This window comes from Corythoichthys intestinalis, chromosome 22, assembly GCF_030265065.1.
Source record: "Corythoichthys intestinalis isolate RoL2023-P3 chromosome 22, ASM3026506v1, whole genome shotgun sequence".
Classification (NCBI taxonomy): Eukaryota; Metazoa; Chordata; class Actinopteri; order Syngnathiformes; family Syngnathidae; genus Corythoichthys; species Corythoichthys intestinalis.
The window spans coordinates 994116-1020577 of record NC_080416.1 but is presented as its reverse complement, the minus strand read 5'-3'; the positions used below and the strand labels follow the sequence as shown (position 1 = coordinate 1020577).

Here is a 26462-nt window from a genome sequence, read left to right as displayed (position 1 = left end):
CACAAAATATTTTGCCAAAACTTCTGTAGAGTGTCCAAGTGCCTTTTTGCGAACATTAAACGAGCAACAATGTTTTTTTTTTTTTTTTTTTTTTTTTTTTTAAACACAATCATTGGCCATAGTTTTACATATAGTTGATGTGTGCACAGAGATATTAGACTGTGCCAGTGATTTCTGTAAGTTTTTACTAGAAACTCTAGGGTTCTATTTTTACTTCTCCGAGTATTCTGCGCTGAACTCTTGGCCTGATCTTTGGTGGGTGGCCACTCACAGAGCAAACTCTCTCCATTACTAGACAACTTCTCCGACTGTCGATTGATGAACATCCAGACTTTTAGAGCTGGTTTTGTATCATTTCCCAGCTTTATACAAATCAACAATCCTTGATCGCAAGTCTTCAGACAGCTGTTTTAACTGAGCCATCATGCACATCACATTTTTTTACCAGGTGTGTGTTTTATAGTGGTCAGGGCAGCTTTAAACCACTCATCAGTGATTGGGCACACATCTGACTTAAATTGTTTGGTAAAAATTGGTTTCAATTGGTCTTTAGGTCTCTTTAGGCAGAGGGTTCTTATTTTTTCCCCCTTGAGTCATTGTTTGCATACTATCCTCATTAAAATATGAAAACTTTTCAATGTTTGGGTGGTTTTAGTTCAAGCAGGTACTGTATTTTCATCTGTGCGATTTTGACAAAGATCAGATCACTGCAGAAATTCCAAAGAAATTCCAAAAGGTTCAGATACTTTTTTATACCAGTGTACAAAGGTCATTGCGATCCTTCACATTTCAAAATATTAATATTAAAAAAATGACACTTTTTAAAAAAATATTCCCAATCAGCATGAAGACATTCGCGCACAATTTTCTAGTTACTTGTTCAAAATGCACACACTTACCACTTAACACCCGTCAGCTGTTCTTGTAAGCTTTTCGTGCCATTTTTGTACTTGATGTCCAAATTTTTTTCAGTACGCTTGCTCACTTTGCCTTTGGGAGCAGCTTGCACCTTTTTATACGTTGAAGCCAAGCCGGCGCAGAGGGGGGAAATAATGACGGTTAATTACAACGTCTTTGTGCTAAATTGCCGAGAGAGTACCCGGACTCTTTTGTCCTTTTTCCTAAATCTTCCTCATGCCCAATTCCGTTTTTGGAGAGGTGCACTTTATGCGCCTCTTGTTCTATTTTTATGATGTCCATTTTTCCCATTGTTATTATTGTTCATGTTTTAACGTCCCTTTACAGTAGCACGAAAGAGAGGTGGAAAGAGCTGGAATCCAGCCACTTTTTACCATCTGCTACGTGTTTTGGTGTTTGTGTGTGCGTGTTGCAGGATTTGAAAGACGAAAAGAAAAAAGCTCGCATGGCAGCAGCACGGGCCGTGTTGGAAAAATGCACTATGATGCTACTGACGGCCTCAAAGGTAAAACAACTCGCCTTGGCTTTGAAACGTAAATCCAGATTGTGTTGTCGTTTTTTAAAAAAAAAAATTATTATTCATTTTGGTCACTGCAGACTTGCCTCCGGCATCCGGACTGCGAGTCCGCCCGCATCAACAAGGACGCCGTCTTCCAGCGGATGCGCTGCGCCTTGGAGCAGGTCGTGGACATCGTCACGGAGGCTCGCGGCTGCGCGGACAGCGTCCTCCCCGCCAGCATCTACAACGCCGTCAAAGACTACAAGGTGCCAATAAATGTCCACTTAAAGAAACTATTAAATCAGAAAAATAACAAAGGACCGATATTTTTATTTGATTGAAAAACCTGGTATATATATATCTGTATTGTGAAATAAAAATGGACGAATGTGAATATGAATAATTATCGAATATGTAGCGTTGTTGTTGAATATGTAGCATATGTCGTACATGAATAAGAGTTGCACGAGCCAAAAGATGTGCATTGAAAAGGTAAAAAAATATAATTTTTTTACCAATATTTATTACAATTCATTTCAATTTATTGACATTTGAATTTTTATTAATCAGTTGTACTTATAATGATTTATATTTTAATTATTCATGGATTTTGACAGACAGCAAGAACCAAAAGTGGTATTTGCCATGTGGCAAAATGGATTTTGACATGTGGCATTTTTTTCAAATGTGGCAAAATGGATTTTTTTTGTCATGTGGGGAAAAGAAATTGGGGAGGTATGTGTATACCCCCAAAAAATGCCACAAACCAAAACCCATTTTGCCACATTTGAAAAAAAATGCCACATGTCAAAATCCATTTTTCCACATGGCAAATACCACTTTTGGGTCTCGCTGAAATCTCAAAATCCATGAATGATAAAAAATATAAATCATTATAAATAAAATTGATACTCCCGCAAAAAAATGGCAAACCAAAATCCATTTTGCCACATACCAAATAAAATGACACATGTCAAAATTCATTTTGCCACAAAAAATGCTACACGGCAAAATCCATTTTGCCACATGGCAAAAAATGCTGCATGGCAAAATCTATTTTGCCACATTGCAAAAAAAAATGCCTCACGGCAAAAAAAAAAGCCAAAATGCCAAATCATTATTTATTACGATTTAAATAATTATTTTTCTCCCCCAAAATGGATCCTTCAATTTATTCATGAATTTTTAAAAAATTTGATTTATTTATTCATTTTTTATTACCCATCGCAAAATACATGTAAAATACAGATGTGAATAACAATCAAAATTCATGTTCTGTGCTAATTATTTCTTCAGTTACTGTTCCAGTTGTTTCATTCATTGCTAGTTATGGTTTTTGCTAACACTTTATTTGACATTGGCGCCATAAGACTGTCATAAGATAATCATAATTATGTATGTATGGCTGTGAAATCCGAGCTGGACATAAATGGAGTTAGTGACAAAATTAACACTTCATGACCTCCGTCATAAGCATTTAGTAATGCCCATAATAGTGTCATGTCATAATTATGACGGTCTTATGACGGCGCTGTCAAATAAGGTGTTACCCATTAACCCAAATATATCGACAAATAAGCTGCACTGGCCTATAAGCCGGAGGATTCAAAATGAGGGGAAAAAGTAGCGGCTTATAGTCCGATAATTACGGTAGGCAAAGTATTGATTTTTTTCTCTAGGTAAATGAGAATTTTGACTTCCTTCTCTTCAGATGAGCGTGGAGTGCCTTCGCGATAACCTGTACGCCTCGCCGCCGGACAGCGTGGGCCGCCAGATGGAGGCGCTGGTGGAACGCACCGAGGATTTCACCGACTCGGCGTACACGGGACACGAGCAGCGCCAGGCCATCCTGGGCCTGTGCCAGCTGGCCCGCCAGGACGCACACCAGCTGCTGCGCGCCTGGACCCAGGCTGTATGTAACCCAAATAGAGCACTGCTTTCACTTGACGCTTGTTACGAGATTGACTCAATTTCTTTTGGCTCCTTGTGAGTGTTTTCATTATGTGTGAGGGTGTTTGGCTTTTATGGAAAAAGCATGGCAGTGCGTTCATCGCTCAAATTCATAATATCACTCCCAACTCAAATTAAGCAGAAAGCAGCTCGTAAGTCAAGACACCACTGGACAACCATTCACACTGAAGGAATCTGAACTTTTAGCCAGATTGCCGGAATCACGCCAGCCGAACCCACGCTGGCGCAGCTCCAACGACCCAGGCCGGCGAAACTCCGACAACAAGGCCAAACACTGCGCGTTCACCTTAGTCTTAACCCCTTGTACTGACTCCGTTTTGAAAGCTGGAAAAAGACTTCGAAACTCAAGTTGACAATTTCTTCTGAGTCGATGGCAATCGTACAGCACAGAGGGACCCAGGCGAGGATTCAGGGTCACCATATCACAAGTCAACAAAAGATTCCTGAGGAAATATATAATATATGTATATACAGTATTGTGCAAAAGTTTTAGGCAGGACACCTGCCTAAAACTTTTGCACAGTACTGTATATTTTTATTATATTATTTATATACAGGATATACTGTATGTATATATTTTCCCAAAGTGGAAGCTTCCATGATCCTAATAAATTTAATAAATTTAATTGGTTCCGGAGATAGATGGAGTAGCTGCGCAGCACGTGCTCTCCGGTTAATTTACCCTTTCATTAACAACATCGCCCTCGACTCTGCTCATTCGAACTTAAGTCATTCGTTTATTTTGCTTGACATCGCTCTAAACGGCAAAATCAACTTTCCAATGTCTTCCAAAGGCAGTAAATCGAGCAGGAGAGAAGAAGCTAACCCTAGCTTAACATTTGACGCGATCTCGACGCTACTTGAACAACACCGCGAGGAAATCGCGGCTGAGTTCAAAAGCTCTTTCAACCAACTGGACTCAAAGCTCGACACGCTGAGACAGACTGTGGATGACCACGACCAACGTGTGTCCTCACTGGAACTCGCCGCGGACGACCTGAGCCAGCGAGTTAACGACCTTGAGGATAGGTGTGCCGCGCTGAGCATCGACAACGCCAAGTTGAAGGCAAAAGTAACTGACTTGGAGGGACGAAGCCGCCGGCAAAACATCCGTATCCTGGGGATCCCTGAGTCCATCGAGAGCGGCCGCCCCTCCGAGTTTTTTGCGGACCTGCTGCTGGAGGTTTTCGGCTCTGAGACGCTGCCTTCCAAGCCCGACATCGACAGAGCCCACCGAACTCTAGCGGCTAAACCGGCTCCCGGACAGCGACCGCGGCCGGTGATCGTCCGTCTCCACCGCTACCAGACCAAGGACCTGCTCATCAGGGAGTCGCGTCGGAGAGGGATGCTCAACTACCGCGGCCACAAGATCCGAGTGGTGGAGGATTACAGTCCCGATGTGGCCAACAAGCGCACGGAGTATCGAGACGTCATGGCGGAGTTGTACAAGCGGGGTCTGAAGCCCGCGCTGCTGTACCCAGCCCGACTACGGCTCACGCTGGCTGGGGGAGCCAGGAAATGGATCAGCTCAGTGGAGGAGGCACAGAAGTACATCGACGGCCTTCCCAAATTACGTGAGAATTCATAAACACCTTCTTCAACATGTCTGGATGAGAGCCACTTTATTACAGCACCGCGGCTGAGCCATGCAGAACACGCTTGGAGCGCGCTTACCGTAACTCTTCTTATTTTATAAAAAATATATATAACAATAATAAAATAATAAATAAATAATAATAATAATCCTGTATGTGTGTGGGTGCGTGCGCCATACATATATCCGTTTTTTTTCTTTTTACGTTTGCATTCGGAGTGACAGCTATCGTGGAGCCAGCTCATTTGAAACTTTAAGACTGTAGACATGTCAGTGTGCACTGATTTACACTCAGTTGTTCTTTTTTAAATTGGTTCCGTATTTAATTCAATTTAATTTAAATATAATCTGACAAGTCTTTCAGGACTGATTGACATTCCAATGTTGTCTAAAGGGATGTTTTATTTTTACTATTCCAATGTTCAATACCGGAGGATTAACTTTGTTGAGACAGGAAGATTTAAAGTTATGTTTGGGTTTAAGAGCTTGCTGCTCTTTTTTTTGGCAGCTTTCTTGGGAGGGATGGGGAGGTGGTCACTGCCACCAGCTGGGGAATCAAATGTACATACATATATCTATTTTTCTTTGACCTGCCATTTAGTTAATTTCACATTCTTCACTTTTTTTATTGCTTGTGGATAGTTGTGTGAACTTTGTCAGTTGGAATGTCAGGGGCCTGAACCACCCAGTGAAGAGGAGAAAGATTTTTTCACATTTAAAACAGCTCAAAGCAGATATTGCTTTTCTGCAAGAAACACACATTCGCAGCTCAGACAGCAGGCGTCTCCTGACGGGTTGGGGGGGAGGGGCATTCCACTCCTCCTTTCAGGCCAAGGCCAGAGGAGTTTCAATTTTAATCTCTCCAAATATCACCTTTGAGCCTCATAATGTGACTTCTGATAAATTTGGCCGGTACGTTATTGTGACTGGGAAATTATACAACACAATGGTGGTCCTCGTTAATGTTTATGCCCCCAATGTGGACGAACCAACCTTTTTTGAGCGCCTATTTTCATTACTTCCAGACTTAAATACACACTCTCTCGTCTTCGGAGGTGATTTGAACTGCTGGCTGGATCCACTCTTAGACCGGTCCTCCACCAACCCCGGCATGCTGAGTAAATCAGCCAATCTCATTCAGGCCTTCCTCATACAGTATGGTGTTTGTGATGTGTGGCGCTCTCTACATCCTCAGGAAAAGGAATATTCCTTTTTTTCACATGTCCACCATACATATTCACGCATAGACTATTTTTTACTTGACCATAGACTCCTGCCCCTTATCCGCTCCTGTGATTACCATAGTATTGTCATTTCAGACCACGCGCCTGTCTCCATGGCCATCTCCCTCCCAAATCTCCCCCGAAGGAGCAGACAGTGGCGCTTTAATTCCACTCTTCTGTCGGATGACAAATTTGTAGAGTTTATAAAAAATGAAATAACCTTTTTCTTATCCACTAACATATCCCCCGAGATCTCCAGTTTGATTGTATGGGATGCCCTTAAGGCCTACCTCAGGGGACAAATTATATCTTACACGGCTCAAATGAAAAGTAAAGCTAACAAAGAGCGTTCAGATCTAGCTCATCAAATTGGGGAAATTGACAAACAATATGCGCTAACTAAAAATCAAAATCTTTATAAAGAACGTTTACAGCTCCAAACTAAATTTGACCTACTTACCACCCATTCAGTAGAATATTTGCTCCTAAAAAATAAAGCCACATTTTATGCCCACGGAGACAAAGCCGACAAACTGCTTGCAAACCAGCTGAGGGGTTCCTCTGCGAAACAAGACATAATTAAAATTCATACACAAAATGGTGAAATCACCAGGGACCGTACTCAAATTAATGATGCTTTCAGGGACTTCTATTCAAATCTCTATTCCTCAGAATCTCCTCCCGATCCGAATGCCATATACAGCTTTCTAAACAGTCTCAATGTTCCCAAACTCCAACCAGACCATGGTAAGAGACTTGATGAGCCCATAACACAGGCTGAAATAGCTTCAGCTATCTCTTCAATGCAGTCAGGCAGCAGTCCAGGCCCCGATGGTTTCCCATCTGAGTTCTTTAAAAAGTTCTCTTTACTTTTGTCTCCACAACTTTGTTCTGTGCTCTGCGAATCATTTAGGCAAGGCTCCCTTCCTAAAACATTTTCTGAAGCCTGTATTACCCTAATCGCCAAAACAGGCAAAGATCACACACATTGCGCCTCCTATAGGCCCATTTCGCTTATTAACACTGATGCAAAAATTCTAGCTAAAGTTCTCGCTCGCAGACTAGAAAACATCCTTCCGACTATCATATCTGAGGACCAAACTGGTTTTATAAAGGGTAGGCACTCATTCTCCAATATACGTCGACTATTAAATATTATCTATTCTACTCCTGATGACACGCCTGAATGTATAGTCTCTATTGATGCTGAAAAGGCATTTGATCGCGTGGAGTGGGTCTACCTGTGGGCAGTGCTGGAGAAATTCGGTTTTGGGCCAAATTTCATAGCGTGGATTAAACTGCTATATTCTCATCCTACAGCCTCTATCCGAACCAACTCCCAGTTGTCTAATCCATTCAGACTGCAGCGTGGTACCCGCCAGGGGTGTCCTCTCAGCCCCATGCTATTTGACCTGGTTATTGAACCTCTCGCCATCGCCATCCGTAGCCGCGATGACATCACGGGTATATGGAGAGGCGGCATTGAACATAAGGTCTCGATGTATGCAGACGACCTTATGCTCCTTGTCTCAAACCCGATCACTTCTCTCCATTCGGCTCTATCACTACTTAATAACTTCAGTCAACTATCTGGGTATAAAATAAACTTTGAAAAAAGTGAACTGTTTCCAATTGGCAATATTATATCTGCTTCAGGCTTCACTAATTTTCCATTTAAAATTGAAACTCTCAAAGTTTCCTACTTAGGCATCACGATGACCCGGAAGCACAAAGACCTTTTTAAAGAGAACTTTTTAAATTTGGTAACTCAAATCAAACAAACACTTACACAATGGTCACCACTCTCTATGTCCCTCATTGGGCGAATAAATTCCATTAAAATGACCATTTTACCAAAATTCTTGTACTTATTTCAGGCATTACCAATTTTTATTCCCAAAACCTTTTTCGATCATCTGGATTCGATTATCTCTTCTTATATCTGGAAAGGAAAAAGGGCTCGTCTTAATAAAACTCACCTACAAAAGACGAGGGCTGCCGGTGGTCTCGCTTTGCCTAATTTCCGTTTTTATTATTGGGCGGCCAACCTGCGGTGTCTCACATTCTGGTCTCACTTTCATAATCGCCCAGATCCTCCTGACTGGGTGGCAATGGAGATGAGATCAGCGGACAATGTATCCCTGGCTGCACTGATTGGCTCCTCTCTTCCACTCTCAACCAGATCTTTAAAGAATCCAGTAGTCAAACACTCAGTGAGGATCTGGTCTCAGTTCCGAAAGTTTTTCGCTTTACATGACTTCTCACCATCAAGCCCAATATTACATAATCATTTTTTCAAACCTTCACTCAATGACCCCGCCTTCAAAGAGTGGAGTCAGAGGGGAATAGAACACTTTAAAGATTTATTTATTGGTAATAATTTGGCAACATTTCAACAATTACGCAACAAATTTGCACTTCCACAGTCAAATTTTTTCCGTTATCTACAAATTCGACATTTTATACTTTCTAACTTACCCACCACGCTAAGCTCTGACAAGACTATTGTTGACATAGTTCTTTCCACAAATCCAAACCAGAGGAGGTATGTCTCTGTTTTTTGTAGCATGATGTTGGCCCTGAAGACTGCATCTATGGATAGAGTCAGGGCAGAATGGGAGGAAGACCTTGGTACCCCCTTTTCTGAGGAAACATGGTTATCCATCTTAAAACGAGTCAACTCCTCATCTCTGTGTGCTCGTCATAATTTAATCCAATTCAAAGTGGTCCACAGAGCTCACATCTCCAAAACCAAACTGGCCACTTTTTATCCTGACATTAGCCCACTTTGTACCAAATGCAATATCTCAGACGGCTCACTCTTTCATATGTTTTGGACTTGTCCTAAACTTGGCAAATTCTGGACAGAGATTTTTCATTCCCTCTCACAGATTTTAACAGTGAGGGTGGAACCGAACCCCCTTATTGGCTTATTTGGAGTTACAGAGGACTCAAGACTATCTTCTGAACAGCGCCGCACTCTAGCGTTTGCCTCCCTCCTAGCTCGTAGGTCGGTCCTTCTAAGGTGGGTGGACCCCCTCCCTCCCACACATACCGAATGGCTGACGGCCTTAATGACATGCTTGAAAATTGAAAAGATCAGATATTCTCTCCATTATTCTAATGGTAGATTCTTACGTGCCTGGGGACCATTTTTAAACATTTGTCAGGCCTCTTAAGCCCTTGGCATTCCACAATCTGGCAACTCTTTTCTTTAGTGTATTGATATTTATTATCCAAAACTATTAGTAAAACTCAATGTTCAATGGTCACGAAGTTCACTGGCAGTGACGGGGATTAATTTAATGGTTTATTTTTGTTGGTTTTCTTTTTGTTTCTTGGGGGTTTTTTTGTTTGTTTTTGTTTTGTTTTCATTTTATTTTATTATTATGATTATTCTTTTATTTATTTGTGTGGGTGTTGGATGTCAGTCCCGCTTTTCATCACATTTTGTCTTTTCCTTTTTGAACTGGAAATCCATGCACAACTAGTGTGAAATTTTGGAAAATAAAGAGATTTTGATGGGAATAAATTTAATAATTAAAAAAAATATATATGTATATATATATATACATGTGTATATGTATATATGTGTATATATATATATGTGTGTGTGTGTACATATATATATATATATATATATATATATATATATATATATATATATATATATATATATATATATATATATATATATATATGGAAAAAGGCTTCGAAACACAAGTTGACAATTTATTCTGGTCGACAGCGATCAAACGGCAAGGCAAAACAGCGACAGACCCAGGCGAGGAGGAGACTCAGGGTCACCATATCACAAGTCAACAAAAGGTTCCTGAGAAAAAATGACAACAATTAGTTAAACATTGTTGTTTTTTTTTTTAAGGCTCTAGCGGGGTGTAGGCTGAAAGAAGGGTGTGTTTGGGCATTGTTTAGGATTATCTTCTATTGCAGTTTGGGCTGTTTAGTTCGTGCGTCACAGTTGAGCCAAGTCACCGTTACTGAGGCAACCAGAGAGGGAGATGTTCCCCGCCTCAGCGTCAAAGTGGCGCTTAGTCTTATCAGTTGTGTTATCAGTTGGATATCAGGCCGGTGTTCCTTATAGAACAGGATGTCCCTCCATTTGTTCTGGACTGTCTTGAAGAACAGGTTGTGGAATTTTTGGTGTTGCAGACGTGGGCTTCTAGATATCTTGCCTATGACCTGGTTGTCAGTGTCAATCTTGCTCAGTCAGTTGCATGACACACGCGTCGGGCTTCCGTGACCAGAAGGCGTCATGTATCTCTTATGCCCTATGTCAAGTACATTCTGCTTGTTTTAACTTTGATATAAATGCTATTTATATTATACTGGGTACGTTATGAGTACTAAAAACAGTCGAACCGTAAATACGAGAAAATATAATATTCCCTTCAACACCGAGCGAGCAATATTTTAATTGCCACCAATTTACAGAAATTCTAGTAAATATCTCCCATTATGCTTTGTCTCTCCTCTAGCAGCAGTCGGTCCAGGCCAAGGAGACCACCGAGGAGTTGGAGGTAGCCATCGCCAAGTCGTGCCAGAGCGTCAATGACCTCAGACGTGAAGTGAGCCGCTTTTTCAACTATTTTTCGGTTGGATAAAACCTTACAGAAGTGTGGCTCTCTTTCTTACAGGGAGGAATTATTTACAGTGTAAATAATATATACAGTAAACCTGAATCACATGCGTACTCCTAACTAACAAAAGAATTGAAATTTTACCCCAACCGAATTTTTGACATGTCTATTTTATGACTGAAATCTTCAGAAATGAAACATCACTTGTCCAAAGAGCATGACTGCCCTCTAGTGGAGAAAACATATTTCCTACCTTGAAATTAAAGCCATCATATCTCCAGTTTTCTGTGGTCTATCAGTGCCAAATAAAAATGGGAGACAGCTTGAATTGTAATGCAATTTGCCAACAAATATTTCAACGGCAGTTTTGAGAACTAATAACTCTGCCGACTTCGGCCCCTCACAGCTTCACAAGGTGGCGGCGGGCCGTGCCTCCGAGCTGCTGAAGGTCCACACGGAGCAGTCGCCGCTGCGCGCGCTCAAGGCCGCCGGCACCGAGGGCAACCTGGAGGCGGTGGCGCAGCATTCCCGAACGCTGACCGAGCAGAAAGAGCAACTGGTGGAGGTGTGAGAATCGGAAGACCTCGCGGGAAATGGCGTCGCTTAAGCACTTAACCCGTATCCTCCGTCATCCTACAGAACTGTCGGCTGCTGTGTCACGTATCCGGGACCGAACCGCTGGAGATCACCTGCGTCCACGCCGAGGAGACCTTCCACGTGATCGGCCCGCAGGTTAGCCCCCACTTTGACGAATGACGTCCGACAGCTCTAAGGACAGGAAGTCCACATCGCCCTCGTCTAATTGTATTTACTGTGGGAAATTGTCCGAGGAGGTAATCGTCTTCTGAGCTGGCTGTGCGCTGTAACGACGACACGGCCAGCCAGGTGAAAAGTCAGGCCGTCAATCACTTGGCGGCACGAGGTGCTACGCTGTTAGCCCGATGAGCTAATTGGCTATTAATGAGAATGCCCTAAGGGGACGACCTCATCTCCTGTGGGACAAATTGATAAACTTGTTTCAACATTGATTTTTTTCCACCAAATGTGGGCGGACAATGTGACAGATTTTTATTTTAAATATTAAATTGCCTCAATAGCTTGCTTCAATACTGTATAAGCCGCCACTAATAAATAAGTACAATTTTGTTCCTGGCTTGTAATCATTTTATTTGTGTTGCTTGGATCCAAACTAGGGCTGTCAAAATTATTGCGTTAACGGGCGTTAATTAATTTTTTAAATTAATCACGTTAAAATATTTGACGCAATTAACGCAGATGCCCCGCTCAGACACATTTAAATGACGGTACAGTGAAACGCTCACTTGTTAATTGTGTTTTATGGAGTTTTGCCGCCCTCTGCTGGCGCTTGGGTGTGACTGATTTTATAGGCTTCAGCACCCATGAGCATTGTGTAAGTAATTATTGACATCAACAATGACGGGCTTCTAGTTTATTTTTTGATTGAAAATTTTACTAATTTTATTAAAACGAAAACATTAAGAGGGGTTTTAATATGAAATTTCTATAACTGGTACTAACATTTATCTTTTAAGAACGACAAGTCTTTCTATCCATGGATCGCTTTAACAGAATGTTAATAATGTTAATGCCATCTTGTTGATTTATTGTTATAATAAACAAATACAGTCCTTATGTACCGTATGTTGACTGTATATATCCATCTTGTGTCTTATCTTTCCATTCCAACAATACTTTACAGAAAAATATGGCATATTTTATAGATGGTTTGAATTGCGATTAATTACGATTAATTAATTTTTAAGCTGTAATTAACTCGATTAAAAATTTGAATCGTTTGACAGCCCTAATCCAAACTAAATGAAAAAATGCCCCTAAAAAGGTAAGAGTTTAAAATTAGAGGCTATATTCGAAATTCCAGATTTTATGTTCTAAGGAGGAAAATGTATACATCAAGGCATTAGAAAGTACAACAGTAAAGAAAAATGGAAAATAGAATTTCAAAGTCGTGACTTTTTGGGAAACAAAAGTGTTTTTATTTGTCAATGCGACAAAACAAACTAGGAAATACCACTTAAATATGTGTTACATGAAATACATACATACAAATCTAGTTTTTTTTTTATTTTATTTTTTTTAAATATGTTCCAAAAAAATTGTTTATTTTTCTGCCAGATCATTTCTGCAGCGCAAACCCTGGCGCTGCACCCGTCCAGCAAGATCGCCAAAGAGAACCTGGAGGTATTTTGCGAGGCTTGGGAGTCTCAACTGGGCGACGTAGCTCTGCTGCTGCGCGAGATCAACGACGTCATGGAGGGGAAGCGAGGTGTGTGGCGCACGCAGAGGTGGTATGCGCAAGTGGAGTGATGAAATACATTTTTTGTGTTGACAGGAGACAAACGAGGGTATTTGTCACTTCCGAGATCTGGCGTGAGTAGCGCAGTATCCGTCGATACGCCCATGCTATGTCAGTGCCTAATGGGATGTTTTTTGACTTGCAGAAGCACTCTGCGAACCTGAAGAATGCCAAGCCCATAAAGTTGGATGCTGAGGTGATGTTGGGATGATTTATAGACAGAAAAAAAAACCTTTATGACCTCTTAAAATTGTTATTACTGTGGAATTATTTATTGCATTTTATTTTTAAATGTACAGTATTCTACTATTGTATTCTTCATCTATTCATCCAGGTTTTCATAAATGAATTTTCCGGCATTTTATGATTGTAGTGCATTTATTTAATATTATTCATTTGTATTTCTTAATTTCAATTTAAGTTCCTGTGTCAGTTTATCCTGTATTTATTTACATTTTTTGACGTAATCATCTTTTTTGGGGCATTTCATGCATTAGTTTTTTTAATTTTATTTTTGTCTTTGTTGTTTAATGTTGTGTTTTTACCTAATGTATTAATTCTGATTTATGTACTTAATTTATTTTTACCTCCCGCCACCCCGCACCCCGTTTTATGTCTATTCCTAATTTTATTTTCTATATAAGCGTTAGCATTTTTATGATTTCACACATTATTTGTTTGGACTAGATTCTTTTTCATTTGGCATTTAATTTTTTTTTTTTTCATTTAAAATGTGTATGTTTTACTTCTTTGTATTTTTTCCCCATTCTGTATGTACTTCTCAAAATTTCTTTCAAATATTCACTTTAGTATGTTACACTATACTATTAATACCTTGTGTATCTACATTTCAGCAATATTCAACGGATCTTATTTTACTGATTGTATTTTATTTATTTTGTGATACAACGCATAAATTTTACTTTTGTGTTTCATGACGACTTTTTTTTTTTTTAAACGTACATTATATAAATTAGGCTGAAAACTGGACGAAGCACTATGACCCCACAGTGGGCGCTAATAGTTGCGCTTTTTTTTTTCAGTCCAATTGGAAATGTTTGGTGTTTTTCTTCCACGCAGGAGCAGAGCAGCGTGGCCAAAGTGGGTTTGGAGCTGCGGCTGCTGTCCTCCGATATAGACGCCGAACTGGAAAAGTGGGAGGACCAGGAACACCGGTTGCTGCGCCATAGCCAAAGTGTCGCCAGCATGGCCTACAGCATTTACCTCTTCACCAGGTTGTTGTGCATCAGTTTATAGCTTTTAATTCCAAATGTATTCATTTTCTGAATTTTTTTAGAGGTGAAGGGCTGCTCAAGACCACACTGGATCTTTTCCATCAAGCTGAGGTAACTCCTTATTCTCATTTTCGGTCAGCTCATTCACTAGTTTCTAATCACAAGTTATAATCCGAGCCCGAGCACCAACAGGTGCGAGGCTCTATTGTTTTGCAAAGGATTATTATTATTCCTTCTTCATGGCAAATGAAAATGGACAATTTGAAGGCCTGAATATGCATTTTTGTCGAAAACCAGCGTGCAAGTTTGAGACCATTGCGCCTAGGCAGTTAGTTGGTTCCTCCTCAAAATTGGTGAGACTGTTCATGAGACATACGAGATGTTATCAAAATGTTGAGTTCTCATTCACGGGCCTGACCTTTTTGGCAACAGGCCAATTCAGTAAATGACTAATAAGTTCCTGATACAAGGTGCAATCTTTTTCATATCTGGATGCATGTGAGGTATTCGAGCCTGAACACGACTGCATTGAAATATTACTCAATAGGCCACTAGGAAATGCTCTTTTTTTATGAAAAAGGTTGCTCCTCGTCGGGAAAAAAATAAATTGACCTCAAACCTGCATCGGGGGGCCTTAAGACATGTGTTCAAAATATTGAGTTTTCGTTGAAGCAGTGGGGTCCATATCTTCTTCCTTCTTCATGGCAAATGAAAATGGCAAATTTGAAGGCCTAAACATGCTCGAAAACCCACCAAAATTTGCACATACATGTGGCTTTGCGTAAATTTCGATAATTTTGCAACTTTGTGGGAAAAAAATGTAACAAAAGGGCTCAGTGGCGCCCCCTTGAAATTTTCAAATGGGCCTCCCCATTTAGGTTTTTTCAACGTAGAGCGATGAAAATTTGGGGAGTCGATACCTTTTGCAAAACTGCTCCAAAAATTCTCCTGTGCCCATGTTCCAGATCCAAAGGAAATCGGGTATTTTTATTCTTCTTCTTCCTTCTTCATGGCAAATGAAAATGGCCAATTTGAAGGCCTGAACATGCTCAAAAACTCACCAAAATTGGCACATACATATGGAGAGCGATGAAATTTGGGGAGTCGATACGTTGTGTGAGGGCCCGTTCAGTCCTGCTAGCAGGGCTAGTTCTTGTTCTTCTTCAAACCTCTCTGGGGCAGTTGTCATTTGTTCTGAGATTGAATCCGGAGAAGATAAGTCACGCTTCACTTTCTGTATCTGATTATCTTCAATGTTCTTGTCCACCTCAGGTTCTGTCTGATGAGGGACTCCAGCTGTGTGCTTCGCTACATACCTTCTGCCCACAGGTATTCAGCAGCCAAACAGAAAGCAACTGAGCGCCATCTTTTTTTTCACGAATACTAAATACTTCGTTTTAGCCGGTCGGAGAAGAGGAGTCGGCACTTATGTCCGAAGTTGAGAAGCTGGCGGTGTTGTGTCAACAACTGCAAGCGGGGGCTAGGACCCCTGTCCAGGGCAAGAGCACCAACTTCCAGAAGGTACCGCACAACTACAAAACAAACACGATTTTTTTCGCCCAGAGATTTTTATTCACTTACAAAAAAGGCCGACAGTAGTCCTAGTGACGCTGCAATACGTTTTTGTTGAATTTTATTTTATGCACTGCATAGATTTTCTTGTGCGCCAATTATATGTAAGCAGTGCAAGACTACAGGCTACAAATAGTACCTTCAAGTAGAGTGAGACTGTGGGACTGTGGTGAAATCACTGCAGTAAACCTGAAGGAATCTGACCTTTTAGCCAGATTGCCGGAATCACGCAGCCGAACCGCTCGACCCGCACTGGCGCAGATCCAATGACCCGGCCAAAAGGCAAAACTCCAGGGGTTCACCTTAGTCTTAACCCCTTGTACGGACTCCATTTTGAAAACTAGAAAAAAGGCTTCAAAGCACAAGTTGACAATTTATTCAGGTCAACAGCAATCGTGAGGGACCCAGGCAAGGATCCAAGGTCACCATATCACAAGTCAACAAAAGGTTTCTAAGACAAAAATGCCAACAATAAGTTCAACTTTGTCTTTTTGAAGGCTCTCACGGGGCGGGTTGTGGGCAGAAAAAGGGTGTGTTTGGGCGTTGTTTAGGATTATTGTCTGTTTGTGGATTGGACAGGACGATTTGAGAGTTACTGTCGTCAGGGCAACAAGGGTTGTGGATTTTGCCACCTCACCGTCAAAGGGGCTCTTGGAGTCTTGTCTTGGGTTATAAGTTGGATTCTCCGGTGTTCCTTGTGTTGGGACAGGGCGTCCCGCCATTTGTTCTGGACTGTCCGGGAGAACCGATTGCGAGAGTTGGTGGTGCAGACGTTGGCTTGTCAGATGTAGTCTTGCTCAGGCGGTTGCATGACGCACACATTGGGCTTCCGTGATAAGAAGGCGTCATGTATCTCTTATGCCCTATATTCTGCTTCTTTTTCTAAAACTATGGTACAAGTGCTATTTATTTTGTATTGGGTGTGTTAGAGTAATACAAACAGTCGATCGGTAAATACGAGAAAAGATACTATTCATTATATTAAGTGTTTTAGAATAATGCAAACAGTTAGATGGCGCCTACGCGAATCTTTCAGATGCTTCTGCGCATGCTGCTCAGCGCTTGAGTTATTGCGCAATACTTAAACAGGCTCAATGGACAAAGGCAGTCTGAGCGAGGACGTCAAAAAAAAAAAAAAAAGGCAGATAAGACAAAAAAATCTAAATTAAGACCTACGGTGTGAACCTGGACTTAAGCCATAAAATACGGTATATGATTCATGTTTTTTGAGGGCTCTTATGATGTGTTTCTCAAGGTTGACTCATCAATTCAGACTACCAGAGCCGTGCTGACCCTCATCCTCAACCTCCTTCCTGCGTGTAACAAGCTCATCACAAAGGTGACGGACAAAAACATAACGCAAAAATCCATATCAAATTAATCGCGTTTCAGTATTTATTCAATAAAGTTTTGCATACTTCTGTATCCATTTTTTTTCGCAGTTCAAATCCGAGCGGAACAGCCTCGGCTCGCCGCAGGACTGGCCGCCGGATGCCTCCACGCCCGTCCGAGACGGCGACGCGGCGCTCCACAACAACAATAACAACAACGGCGACTTTGCCGTCAAACCCTTCGAGCGGCGCGTGGCCGGACTCAGCCTGCTGGAGAGCAACTAATCGTCACCCCGGCCCGCGGGGTGGCGACAAAGCTGCCAAAATGGAGTCGAGAACTTAAGCTGCCCCAGTGGTGTAACCCTTGCTTGTTTTATGTTGTACAAATGCAGTAGATGTTAAATATGAGTAGTTGGCACACCCATGTTGAACTGCTTTCTTTGTTTTGTGATGACAAAATGACCAACGTAAGGACTAAAAATGTTTTTGTTTCTTTTACAAGCACGCCATTTGTTTTTTCATTGGGATTGGTGTGAACGTCTGAAGCCACTGTCCTGTCCTCGTGTGACACGGAAGCCCAACGTGTGCGTTATGCTGAGCAAGATTGATGCTGACAAGCCCACGTCTACCCTACCAACTCTCGCAATCAGTTCTCCCGGACAGTCCAGAACAAATGGCGGGACGTCCCGGCCCAACATAAGAAACACCGGAGAACGCCCGATATTGCTAAGGTGGCAAAATCCACAACCCTCGTTGCCATGACAACAGTAACTCCCGAATCCTCCTGTCAAATCCACAAACAGACTATATATTATATAATAATCCTAAACAACGCTTTCAAATGGAGACAGGTCAATGGGGTTAATACTAAGGTGAACGCGCGCCGTTAGGCCTTTTGGCTGGGTGGCCGGTATTTCGCTGGCCCAGGTTACTGGAGCTGCGCCAGTGCGGGTCCGGCGGTTTGGCTGACGTGATTCTGGCAATCTAGCTAAAAGGTCAGATTCCTTCATTACCTAGTGTTGCTTTAAGTCACCATGGCGGATATTAGAGGTGTGCAAAATTTCCGATTCTTAGATTATTCGCCGTGGAAGATTCGAGAACGATTCACAAACATCCAAATTCCGATTATTGAAATATGCCAAGTAAAGCGGAAGTGAAACACACTCAGCGCGCCGCGCGGTCTTCGGGACGCAATGAGGAACAGAGCGAGAGTAGCTAACATCATGCTTCTCATTACCCGGCCCCTCGGGTAATGCCAATGCTCAACTCACGGCTCTAGCTCAACTCATGCCACGAGATAAAAAAAACACAACAACATACCTGACTTCTGCCGACAGCTGCTACAGAGTACGTCCACATAATGTTACGGTAGATATCATTTATATAGGACTAGATAAAATATAGATTCGGTAGCGTTAGCAGCACATCTACATGAAGCTAGATGCAGGCGTTAGTAAACGGCCGCCATCTTAAAGCAGTACACTTCCCTGCAAGGCTGTTGTAGCGAACCTTCCAAGCGAACCTAATTAACTTTTTATCTAAAATACTCCTAAATCAGTAAAATATTGACTTGAATCTATCTTTAAGATAGTTTTAAAACTTTCACATGTCGAAAGTAGACAAAAGGGAAATTATGGAATTACGGGAGCAATTTTAACAACTTTAACGGTTGATTCACAACATTAAATTAATTGAATGTAGTTTAAAGCTGCTGATACAGAATGGGGACTGGAGTTTTTTATTTACTGTTATTTTTGTATATTTGTTTACTGTTATATGTTAACTTGATACTGAAATAGTAGTTTGGTTTAGCATAATCAAATCGGAGCCTCTGAATCGTAATCCAATCGTTAGGTGCCCAAAGATTCCCAGCTCTAGCGGATATTTTTTCAAAATGATTTATCTTGGTCTCATTTGTCAGAAATCATTGCAATATGGGTGTGTAGACTACAAGTATATATCGACTAAGTGTTGCACAGCAGCAATGTGTTTCTTGTCTTCTTTTGATGTCAATTTTGCGCTACTGTTACACACTATGTGCCATATAAGGACAGAAAAAAAAATCAGTTAATTGCCAAATATGATCATTACGATGGATTTGTTAGCAATATGTGCTACGCATACTGGTTGAGTGTTCAAATGTGTGGTGACGGTACTTGGGCGTGTACGTGGAACGGATGTATTTGTGTTGAGATGCTTTTTGTTGTCCAGGAGTGAGAGCAGCTAGGGATGCTGGGTAATGTAGTAACAGTTCAGATGAGAAACAAATCTAGTTTTGGATACGATGAAAAAAGACATGATGGATAAATAATAAACAATATTTTTTATTAAATCACTGTTGATTATTTTTAAATGATATGTACAAAATGAAACATGATTTTTTTGTTGACCAAAAACTAATCCATAAATAAGCCTTGAAATACAAAACTTTTTCACTATACACAACCTTTAGAAGGTCATTGTTTTGTCAAAGTTTTCCTTGGGAAAATGTGGCCCCAGAAATGAGTTTAAGTGAGCAAAATAAAATTTCATAGGCTTTATGATGACATAGAAAGGGGGGGGAAAAGCTATCCGAAAAGACCCAGAAGTCTGTCATATTGCCCCCCCCCTCCCAAAAAAAACTTTGAAAACAAACTCTTACAAATGTTGAACATAAAATTGGGAAACACCTTGTTTCCCATTGACTGTGCGCCATAACTTAAATTGCTAAAGCTTCCATGATTAGAGCCACAATTAAGAATGCATTCTAGAAAAGCCATAGCCATTTTGCCCATTTCAATACGTGCCTCAAAAGTGGATAGAAATCAAGCCCACAAGGTCAGAGTTCTACTAAACAACCATACTCTGAAGTGGCGTCTACGTGACTGAAGGCGTAGCATAGCGCAACTCTTTTACAATTTCATTAGTTTCTCGCCAGCCTTCTTCACGACGGTTGCGATGCCACCGTCTGCGTGCCGTCCCGTTTGGCGAGGAGCTTTTCAAAGTCGCGTCTGTTCAGAAGGTTCTCCGTGATGCTTTTGCTCTCTTCAAACTTGGGTAAGATGACTGCGATGTATCCGTCTGTGGATGGCTGTGCACACAACCAGCCGTAAATATCACAGTATTTGGCATTGTGAAGAGATAAAGGCTCTCGATTAGTACGAATATTTACCTTCTCCTGTAATAGAGCGGGCCTTTGAAGAATATTCTCGTTGACCTCCAGAAGACGTCCCCTGATACAGCTGCCACATAGACAGATTTGGATCAATTTGGTTGCGTTCAGATTGCCGGCAGATCTGATTCCAATTAGATTCTTCCTCAAATCCGGGGCTGACAGTTCACACCATTTTTTTTTTTTTTTTAAGCAAGTGTCCAAATCAGATCCAGGCCTGTTCAGACTGGGCCACATTTTTGGAGACAGCGAGAACCAAAAGTGGAAATGAGGAATTTTTTTTGCCATGGGGTTAAATAGATTTTGCCATGTGACTTTTTTTTTTGTTTTTTGTTTGCCATGTGGCATTTTTTGTTGGCCATGTGACATTCTTTATTTGTATGTGGCAAAATGGATTTTTGTTTCTGGCACTTTTTTTTTTGTATGTGGCAGTTTTTTGGGGTATATTGCATTTTTGCCATTGACGGCTATGCACGTCCAAATTTTCCATTCATTTTAAATGGCAGAAAAACGCGTGGCTGTGATTTTTGACCGTACACTTTACATTACAGCACATCCATTTTGCCACATCCCAAAAAACAAAATGCCACCTGTCGAAATAAATTTTGCCTTATGGAAAAAAAAAAATGCCACGTGGCCAATCAATTTTGCCACATGACAACAACAAAAAAATGCCACATGGCAAAATCAATTTTTCCACATGGCAAAAAACTGCCAAACAGCAAAAAAGCCACACGGCGAAATCAATTTTGCCACGTGGCAAAAAAATGCCACATGGAAAAATCAATTTTGCCACATGGCAAAAAAATTTTGCCACATGGCAAACAATTTCAAATGGCAAAATCAATTTTGCCACATGGCAAACAAACAAAAAAAAAAAAAAAAACACATGGCAAAATCCATTTTGCCACATAGCAAATACCACTTTTCATTCTCAGCCCTGCTGCATTTTTGACCCATCTGACAGGGTTGCTGTGGAAATTAAAGCGTCATCCAGAGTTGCTGTGGAAATTAAAGCGTCATCCAGAGTAGCGTGATATCATGGACAGTCCAAACCTATTTTAACTGTTCAGACTGATAAGCGTCTCGTCTAGCGCTGCAACAATTAATCGATTAACTCGAGTAATTCGATTAGAAAAAAAGATTCAAATTCAATTTTGCTGCTTTGAGTACTCGATTAAATTGGTGTTGTAACAGTTTGTTTTGAAAGTGTTTGCATTTAGTTATTGATTTGGGTGTATACACTGCACTCTGGTGGCAACAGTGAATATGACATAACTCATTTCACATGGCTGAATCCAGCTGCTCCCTGTTAATATCAACATAAGCTAAATTTTTGTTTGAGCGAATGTTTAATTCATTCGGAATTTAGTTTATAGGTATATTTAGCTGTTTTTGTGGGAATATGTGAACCATTTGTAAAGAGCATTGTAAAAAAACAAAAGCATTTAAGCCAGCAGACATTTGCTATGTAAGTTAGCCAATTGTTCTTTTCTTGAAATAATATCCTCATTCATTATACCGTTTGAGGCTCAGCTCAGGTATTTTAAGTTATGTTTCTTATCTGATTACTCGATTATTCAAACTGACTAGTTCGTCGATTAATCGACTACTAAAATAATCGACAGCTGCAGCCCTAGTCTAGTCCATATCGGATATGAAACTACCTCATGTATGTTCTGTATTTCCCAATTTCCGTCTTGCAAAAATCGGATTTCTGTGCTTTGTGACCGTTCAGACTACAAAAGAGCAATCCCGTTTCAATCTGGGTGGGCTAAAATCTGATTTTGGGTGCCAGTTTGAGCATAGGCGGCGATTGAGGGGTGCAGGTAGAACACTGCGTTTTGGGATGATCAACATCTTTTGTCCCCCTTCAACAAAAGTCAAAAACCGCCTATGAGTCTGTACAAGACCTTAGGACTCACCTGTAGACGGTGAATTCAGTTTGATCCGTGCACGTTATCCGGCACAGTGGGGCAAATTCAGTAAGGAACTGACCTCCCTGGGAGACGCAAACAAAGAAAAGGGTAGTTTAAAAGGCCAAATAATCATTCAACTTGCATGAAATAAATTACCCGCTTGGACTTTCCGGATACTTTATTGTTCAAGCGGCTGCAGCCATTACTAATTTGGTAATCAATCTTTGAGATGGTCCGTCCTTTCTTTAGCAGCGGGTGAGTCTCAGCCAAGGTGATGACGCATATCCTGAAGAGAGAGAGAAAACAACCATTTTCTCCATTTCTAATGTATTGTCAAATATTAATAAAGAACAAATAGTTACCTGTTCGAATGCTGAAGGATGCAGTGGTCCTCACAGGGCTTGCCCTTCATATCTATTCATTAAAAGTACACACAGGGTCAAATTTGATAGCGAAATTTATACTTTTATAAATAATGACAGCATTCTGTCTCAAGTGCTCACATCGACAAAGCATCATTTCATTTATATTTACCGGCTCTGTACCATCGTGTGTAGTAACGATCAACCACCGAAGGCGCAGCGGCTTTTTGCTCCTCTTCGTCGTCCATTAAAAGTTTTTTTCCAAATAGATTAATAAAGAAATACGAGCGCAAACGTTGCTTGTGTTTGAAAATGAAACTTTGTTGCTTGTCGGAACGGAAGCAGTGTGACGCAAGAAGATTGTCCCACGCTTAAAAGAGACGTATAGCAAATGGTTCGTGTTTAAGAGTTCCGCCGCATAAACGTTGCGTGTAAAACATAGAAGCAACTAAACGAGGTTTGCAAACGCTAGGTAGTTTACCTGTTTATCAATATTTCCATTTTAAAGCCATAATAATCTCTTAGGTTGGAGAGAAAAGAGAACGCCGGGATAGGTATGCTAACATAATATTTGTTGTACTCTGCTGTACTCCATGTGCCTTGATAACATTTTTTCACCACAAGAATAAAGAATTAGTCAACTAAATTCAATTTTACGGCATATTTCTTTGCCTTGTTTTAGGAGCGGAACTGTGTCATGGGGCACGATGTGATGCTAATTTCGTTTGCTGTACCTGTCAGAGTTGGGCTTCACTAAGCATTCAAGTAAGTGTCATGCATACGAAGTTCGTGGCTAATATCGCCATTACGATATTATTTTAACTATTATAAACATTAACCAATGCGGGTTGGGCTCGGTCCTAAATTAGTTCACAATTAGTTTTTGCTAGTCATGCATTTTTCAGTGCAAATTAAATAATTTAAGCAGTTCATAATTTTGTCCACTAGAGGTCAGAGTACTCCAACTAACTATAAGCCACTGAAATTTTAAAACTGAGTATCGAGGTAGATTTGTGCCTTTATTATTTAATTTTTTTTTTTAAATTGCTTCAATCGAAAAAAAAAACAGTGTTTGAATGCAAAAATAAATTTGAAACAAAAAAAAATGCATTCGACAACTATTTTCCTTTGATTTATTATTTTTTTGGGGGGTTGAAGTAATGTAGTTTTGCATTTTGCAATTATATATATATATATATATATATATATGTGTGTGTATATATATCAAATAAAATATCTTCAATTTTTTTTTTTTTTTTTTTTTAATTGCAGGGCAATTCTAATTTTGCAAATGATTTTTTTCTTTGATTGAAATTATTATCATTATTTTGATTGAAGCAACTTTTTTCTGGGATTGAATGATTTAAAGACAAATGTCCTACCCATGATATGGCCCAAACACAAAAAGGATTGCTTCAATCAAAGAAAACAGTTTCAATGAAAAATTAAGTGTTAAAATGCACATTTTCTTAGTCTCAAATATTTTTTTCGCATTCCCAAAAACATTTTTTCTATGATTGATCATTTTTTATTTTTGAAGTGATTTTTCTTTTGAAAATAATTTTTTGTTATGAAGCAACTGATTTTTTAAAATTAAATAATAAAGACAAAAATGTCCTAACCCGAATGTGGCCCAAATGCAAAACTACATTACTTCTCGTGCTGCAACGATTAATAGATTAACTTGAGTATTCGATTCGAAAAAAAGATTCGAAATAAATTTTGCTGCTTCGAGTATTCGTTTAATTAAAGTAGTGTTGTAATGGTTTGTTTTGAAAGTGTTTGCATTTAGTATTATTGGTTTGGGTTGATAAACGGCCCCCTATTCTACCTCATTTCACATGGCTGAATCCATCTGCTCCCTGTTAAGACTAACATAAGCTAGGTTTTTGTTGAAGCTAATGTTTTTTTTTGTTGTTGCATTCGTTTATAAGTATATTTAGCCATTTTTTGTGGGAATATGTGTCTGAACCATTGATTAAGAGGATTGTAAAAAAAAGTTAGCATTTTATAGCATTTAAGCTAGCGGAATTTTGCTATGTAAATTAGCCAACTGTTCTTTTGTTGTACATAGATCTTCATTAATACCGTTTGAGGCTCAGCTCAGATATTTGAATTTTTTATGTTGCTTATCCGATTACTTCATTATTTGAACTAAATGGTTCATCAATAAATCGACTACCAAAATAATTCATAGCTGCAGCCCTAATTACTTCAATCAAAAAAGTTGTTTCAATTAAAAAAAAAAAAAAAAAAATTCAAAGAAATAGTTTTCAAATGCATTTTTTTTGTTTCAAATTTTTGCATTCACATTTTTTTTTTTTAAATTGAAGTGACTTTTTTTTTATTGAATAATAAAGACACAAATCTACCTCCATAGATGAGAGGCTAAATAGGATACTTTGTGACGGTAAAAACACTTTTTATTTTTAAATTTAAATACATTTCAGAATCTGTACATTTTAACTACAGGAGGAGTTGTTTAAAAAAAAAAAAAAAAAAAAAAGTCTTATACACGAGTGTCACTACACTTCTACTTCCTTGCACAGTGTCAGTCATTTTGCCAACCCGCCCAAAATAATCACTTTACAGTCCTAACTGAGAACAAAACATAATGGTAGCATTATCCTTCCCTGCCACCATTAAGATGAAGAGACAGTATGTGAGTTTTCCGTGAATCTTACTGTCTGCATTCAGCCGCCATCAAGATGGAAAGTTTTGCTGTCCAGGTCCAACTTGTTGTCTTTTTCCATGACTCTCACGTGACATGAAAGACTCATTGGTTGAGTGGCGACTTAACAGGGAGACTCTTGCATCAGCTTTAAAAATACAAAAAGCATATGGTCATTGGCTTTTTATATCCAAGCAGAGCAACCGCTTTATTTGACTACCACGAAAATGACTTCTTCAAAATAACAAAGGCAATTTATGCATGTTTCATAATAATTCATAAAATGATTCATCATTAAATTCATCAATCAATCAATCATTACATTTTAGGTAGTAAATAAAGAGAATTGGGTCATTTTTCCCCACTCACTTTTTACAAGTCTGACTTCACGGGGCACAGTCATTTGTGCCCAATAAAAGATTGGTTTACGTCACTTTGTTATTTTTGTGGCTTTAGGACTTCAAACTGTTAGTCCGTCAAGCAGAGAAAGGACCGTGTCCAATGTTTAAGCAGCTACTTGTTGCTATGCAGACCTCATGGGGAGCTCAATAATGTTAGTTTAGGCAAATTTGGTCTCTGCTGTTGAGTAAGGGCATGGGGAGCTTGCGTGGACAGGAAGATGTACACACACACAAAAAAACAGCATTGCAGTGAAGGGAATAGTACCTTTTCTCATAGGCACAGTCTGTTTGTATTACTCTAGCACACTGAATATAATCAATCAGGGAATAGTATCGTTTCTCGGATTTACTGTTTGACACACCCAATATAAAATAAATAGCACTTACACCATAGTTTAAGGAAAACAAGCAGAATATAAGGCATAAGAGATACATGACGCCTTCTTATCACGGAAGCCCAACGTGTGCGTCATGCAACTGACTGAGCAAGATTGACGCTGATAAGCCCACGTCTGCACTACCAAATGGCGGGACGTCCTGTCGGATAACACGACTGATAAGACTCCAAGAGCCTCTTTGACGCTGATGTGGCAAAATCCACAACCCTCGTTGCCCTGACAACAGTAACTCCCGAATCCTCCTGTCCAATCCACAAACAGACAATAATCCTAAACAACGCTCA

At 40.0% G+C, this 26462-nt stretch overlaps 3 protein-coding genes across 9 annotated transcripts in view; 2 read left to right on the top strand and 1 right to left on the bottom strand.

Moving 5' to 3' along the window:
* ctnnal1 (catenin (cadherin-associated protein), alpha-like 1) overlaps positions 1 to 19617 on the top strand; it is a 70438-nt gene extending 50821 nt beyond the window's left edge. For 2 of the 4 annotated variants that reach the window (XM_057828604.1, XM_057828605.1), the window contains exons 5-19: positions 1334 to 1423; positions 1516 to 1683; positions 3129 to 3329; positions 10702 to 10791; positions 11210 to 11368; positions 11443 to 11535; positions 12958 to 13108; positions 13175 to 13212; positions 13284 to 13334; positions 14219 to 14373; positions 14436 to 14484; positions 15646 to 15702; positions 15775 to 15894; positions 17201 to 17284; positions 17388 to 19613. In XM_057828604.1, coding sequence (XP_057684587.1) covers positions 1334 to 1423; positions 1516 to 1683; positions 3129 to 3329; positions 10702 to 10791; positions 11210 to 11368; positions 11443 to 11535; positions 12958 to 13108; positions 13175 to 13212; positions 13284 to 13334; positions 14219 to 14373; positions 14436 to 14484; positions 15646 to 15702; positions 15775 to 15894; positions 17201 to 17284; positions 17388 to 17561 — 1680 coding nt within the window. In that variant the 3' untranslated portion in view covers positions 17562 to 19613. Of the gene's footprint in view, positions 1 to 1333; positions 1424 to 1515; positions 1684 to 3128; positions 3330 to 10701; positions 10792 to 11209; positions 11369 to 11442; positions 11536 to 12957; positions 13109 to 13174; positions 13213 to 13283; positions 13335 to 14218; positions 14374 to 14435; positions 14485 to 15645; positions 15703 to 15774; positions 15895 to 17200; positions 17285 to 17387 lie in introns of all 4 variants that reach the window. The other 2 variants (XM_057828602.1, XM_057828603.1) reach the window with 2 other exon arrangements.
* On the bottom strand, positions 19597 to 25494 carry abitram (actin binding transcription modulator). 3 transcript variants are annotated; one of them, XM_057828614.1, is made up of 6 exons: positions 25393 to 25494; positions 22709 to 22760; positions 22503 to 22632; positions 22353 to 22429; positions 20428 to 20497; positions 19597 to 20346 (listed from the first exon to the last, which is right to left on the bottom strand). In XM_057828614.1, exons 2-6 carry the CDS (start codon positions 22756 to 22758, stop codon positions 20200 to 20202), a joined length of 474 nt encoding a protein of 157 aa, XP_057684597.1. In that variant the 5' UTR covers positions 22759 to 22760; positions 25393 to 25494; the 3' UTR covers positions 19597 to 20199. The 3 variants fall into 3 exon arrangements, with proteins under 3 accessions (XP_057684597.1, XP_057684598.1, XP_057684596.1); XM_057828615.1 differs by lacking the exon at positions 25393 to 25494 and adding an exon at positions 22892 to 23397; XM_057828613.1 differs by lacking the exon at positions 25393 to 25494 and adding an exon at positions 22881 to 23395 and having other exon boundaries at positions 19598 to 20346.
* ccn4a (cellular communication network factor 4a) overlaps positions 23086 to 26462 on the top strand; it is a 57568-nt gene continuing 54191 nt past the window's right edge. Inside the window, exons 1-2 of one of the 2 annotated variants that reach the window (XM_057828610.1) lie at positions 23086 to 23262; positions 23391 to 23473. The gene's annotated coding sequence lies outside the window, so the exon portion shown is untranslated. The remainder of the gene's footprint in view (positions 23263 to 23390; positions 23474 to 26462) is intronic. The other variant, XM_057828609.1, reaches the window with a different exon arrangement.

Excerpts from the sequence above, each read along its gene's own strand:
- abitram (XM_057828613.1), bottom strand. The coding sequence starts at position 22,956 with ATGGACGACGAAGAGGAGCAAAAAGCCGCTGCGCCTTCGGTGGTTGAT. Across the intron at positions 22,430-22,502 it reads TATCCGGAAAGTCCAAGCGG|GGAGGTCAGTTCCTTACTGA; the intron begins GTAATTTATTTC and ends TGCGTCTCCCAG. Across the intron at positions 20,498-22,352 it reads ACTGAATTCACCGTCTACAG|CTGTATCAGGGGACGTCTTC; the intron begins GTGAGTCCTAAG and ends TCTATGTGGCAG.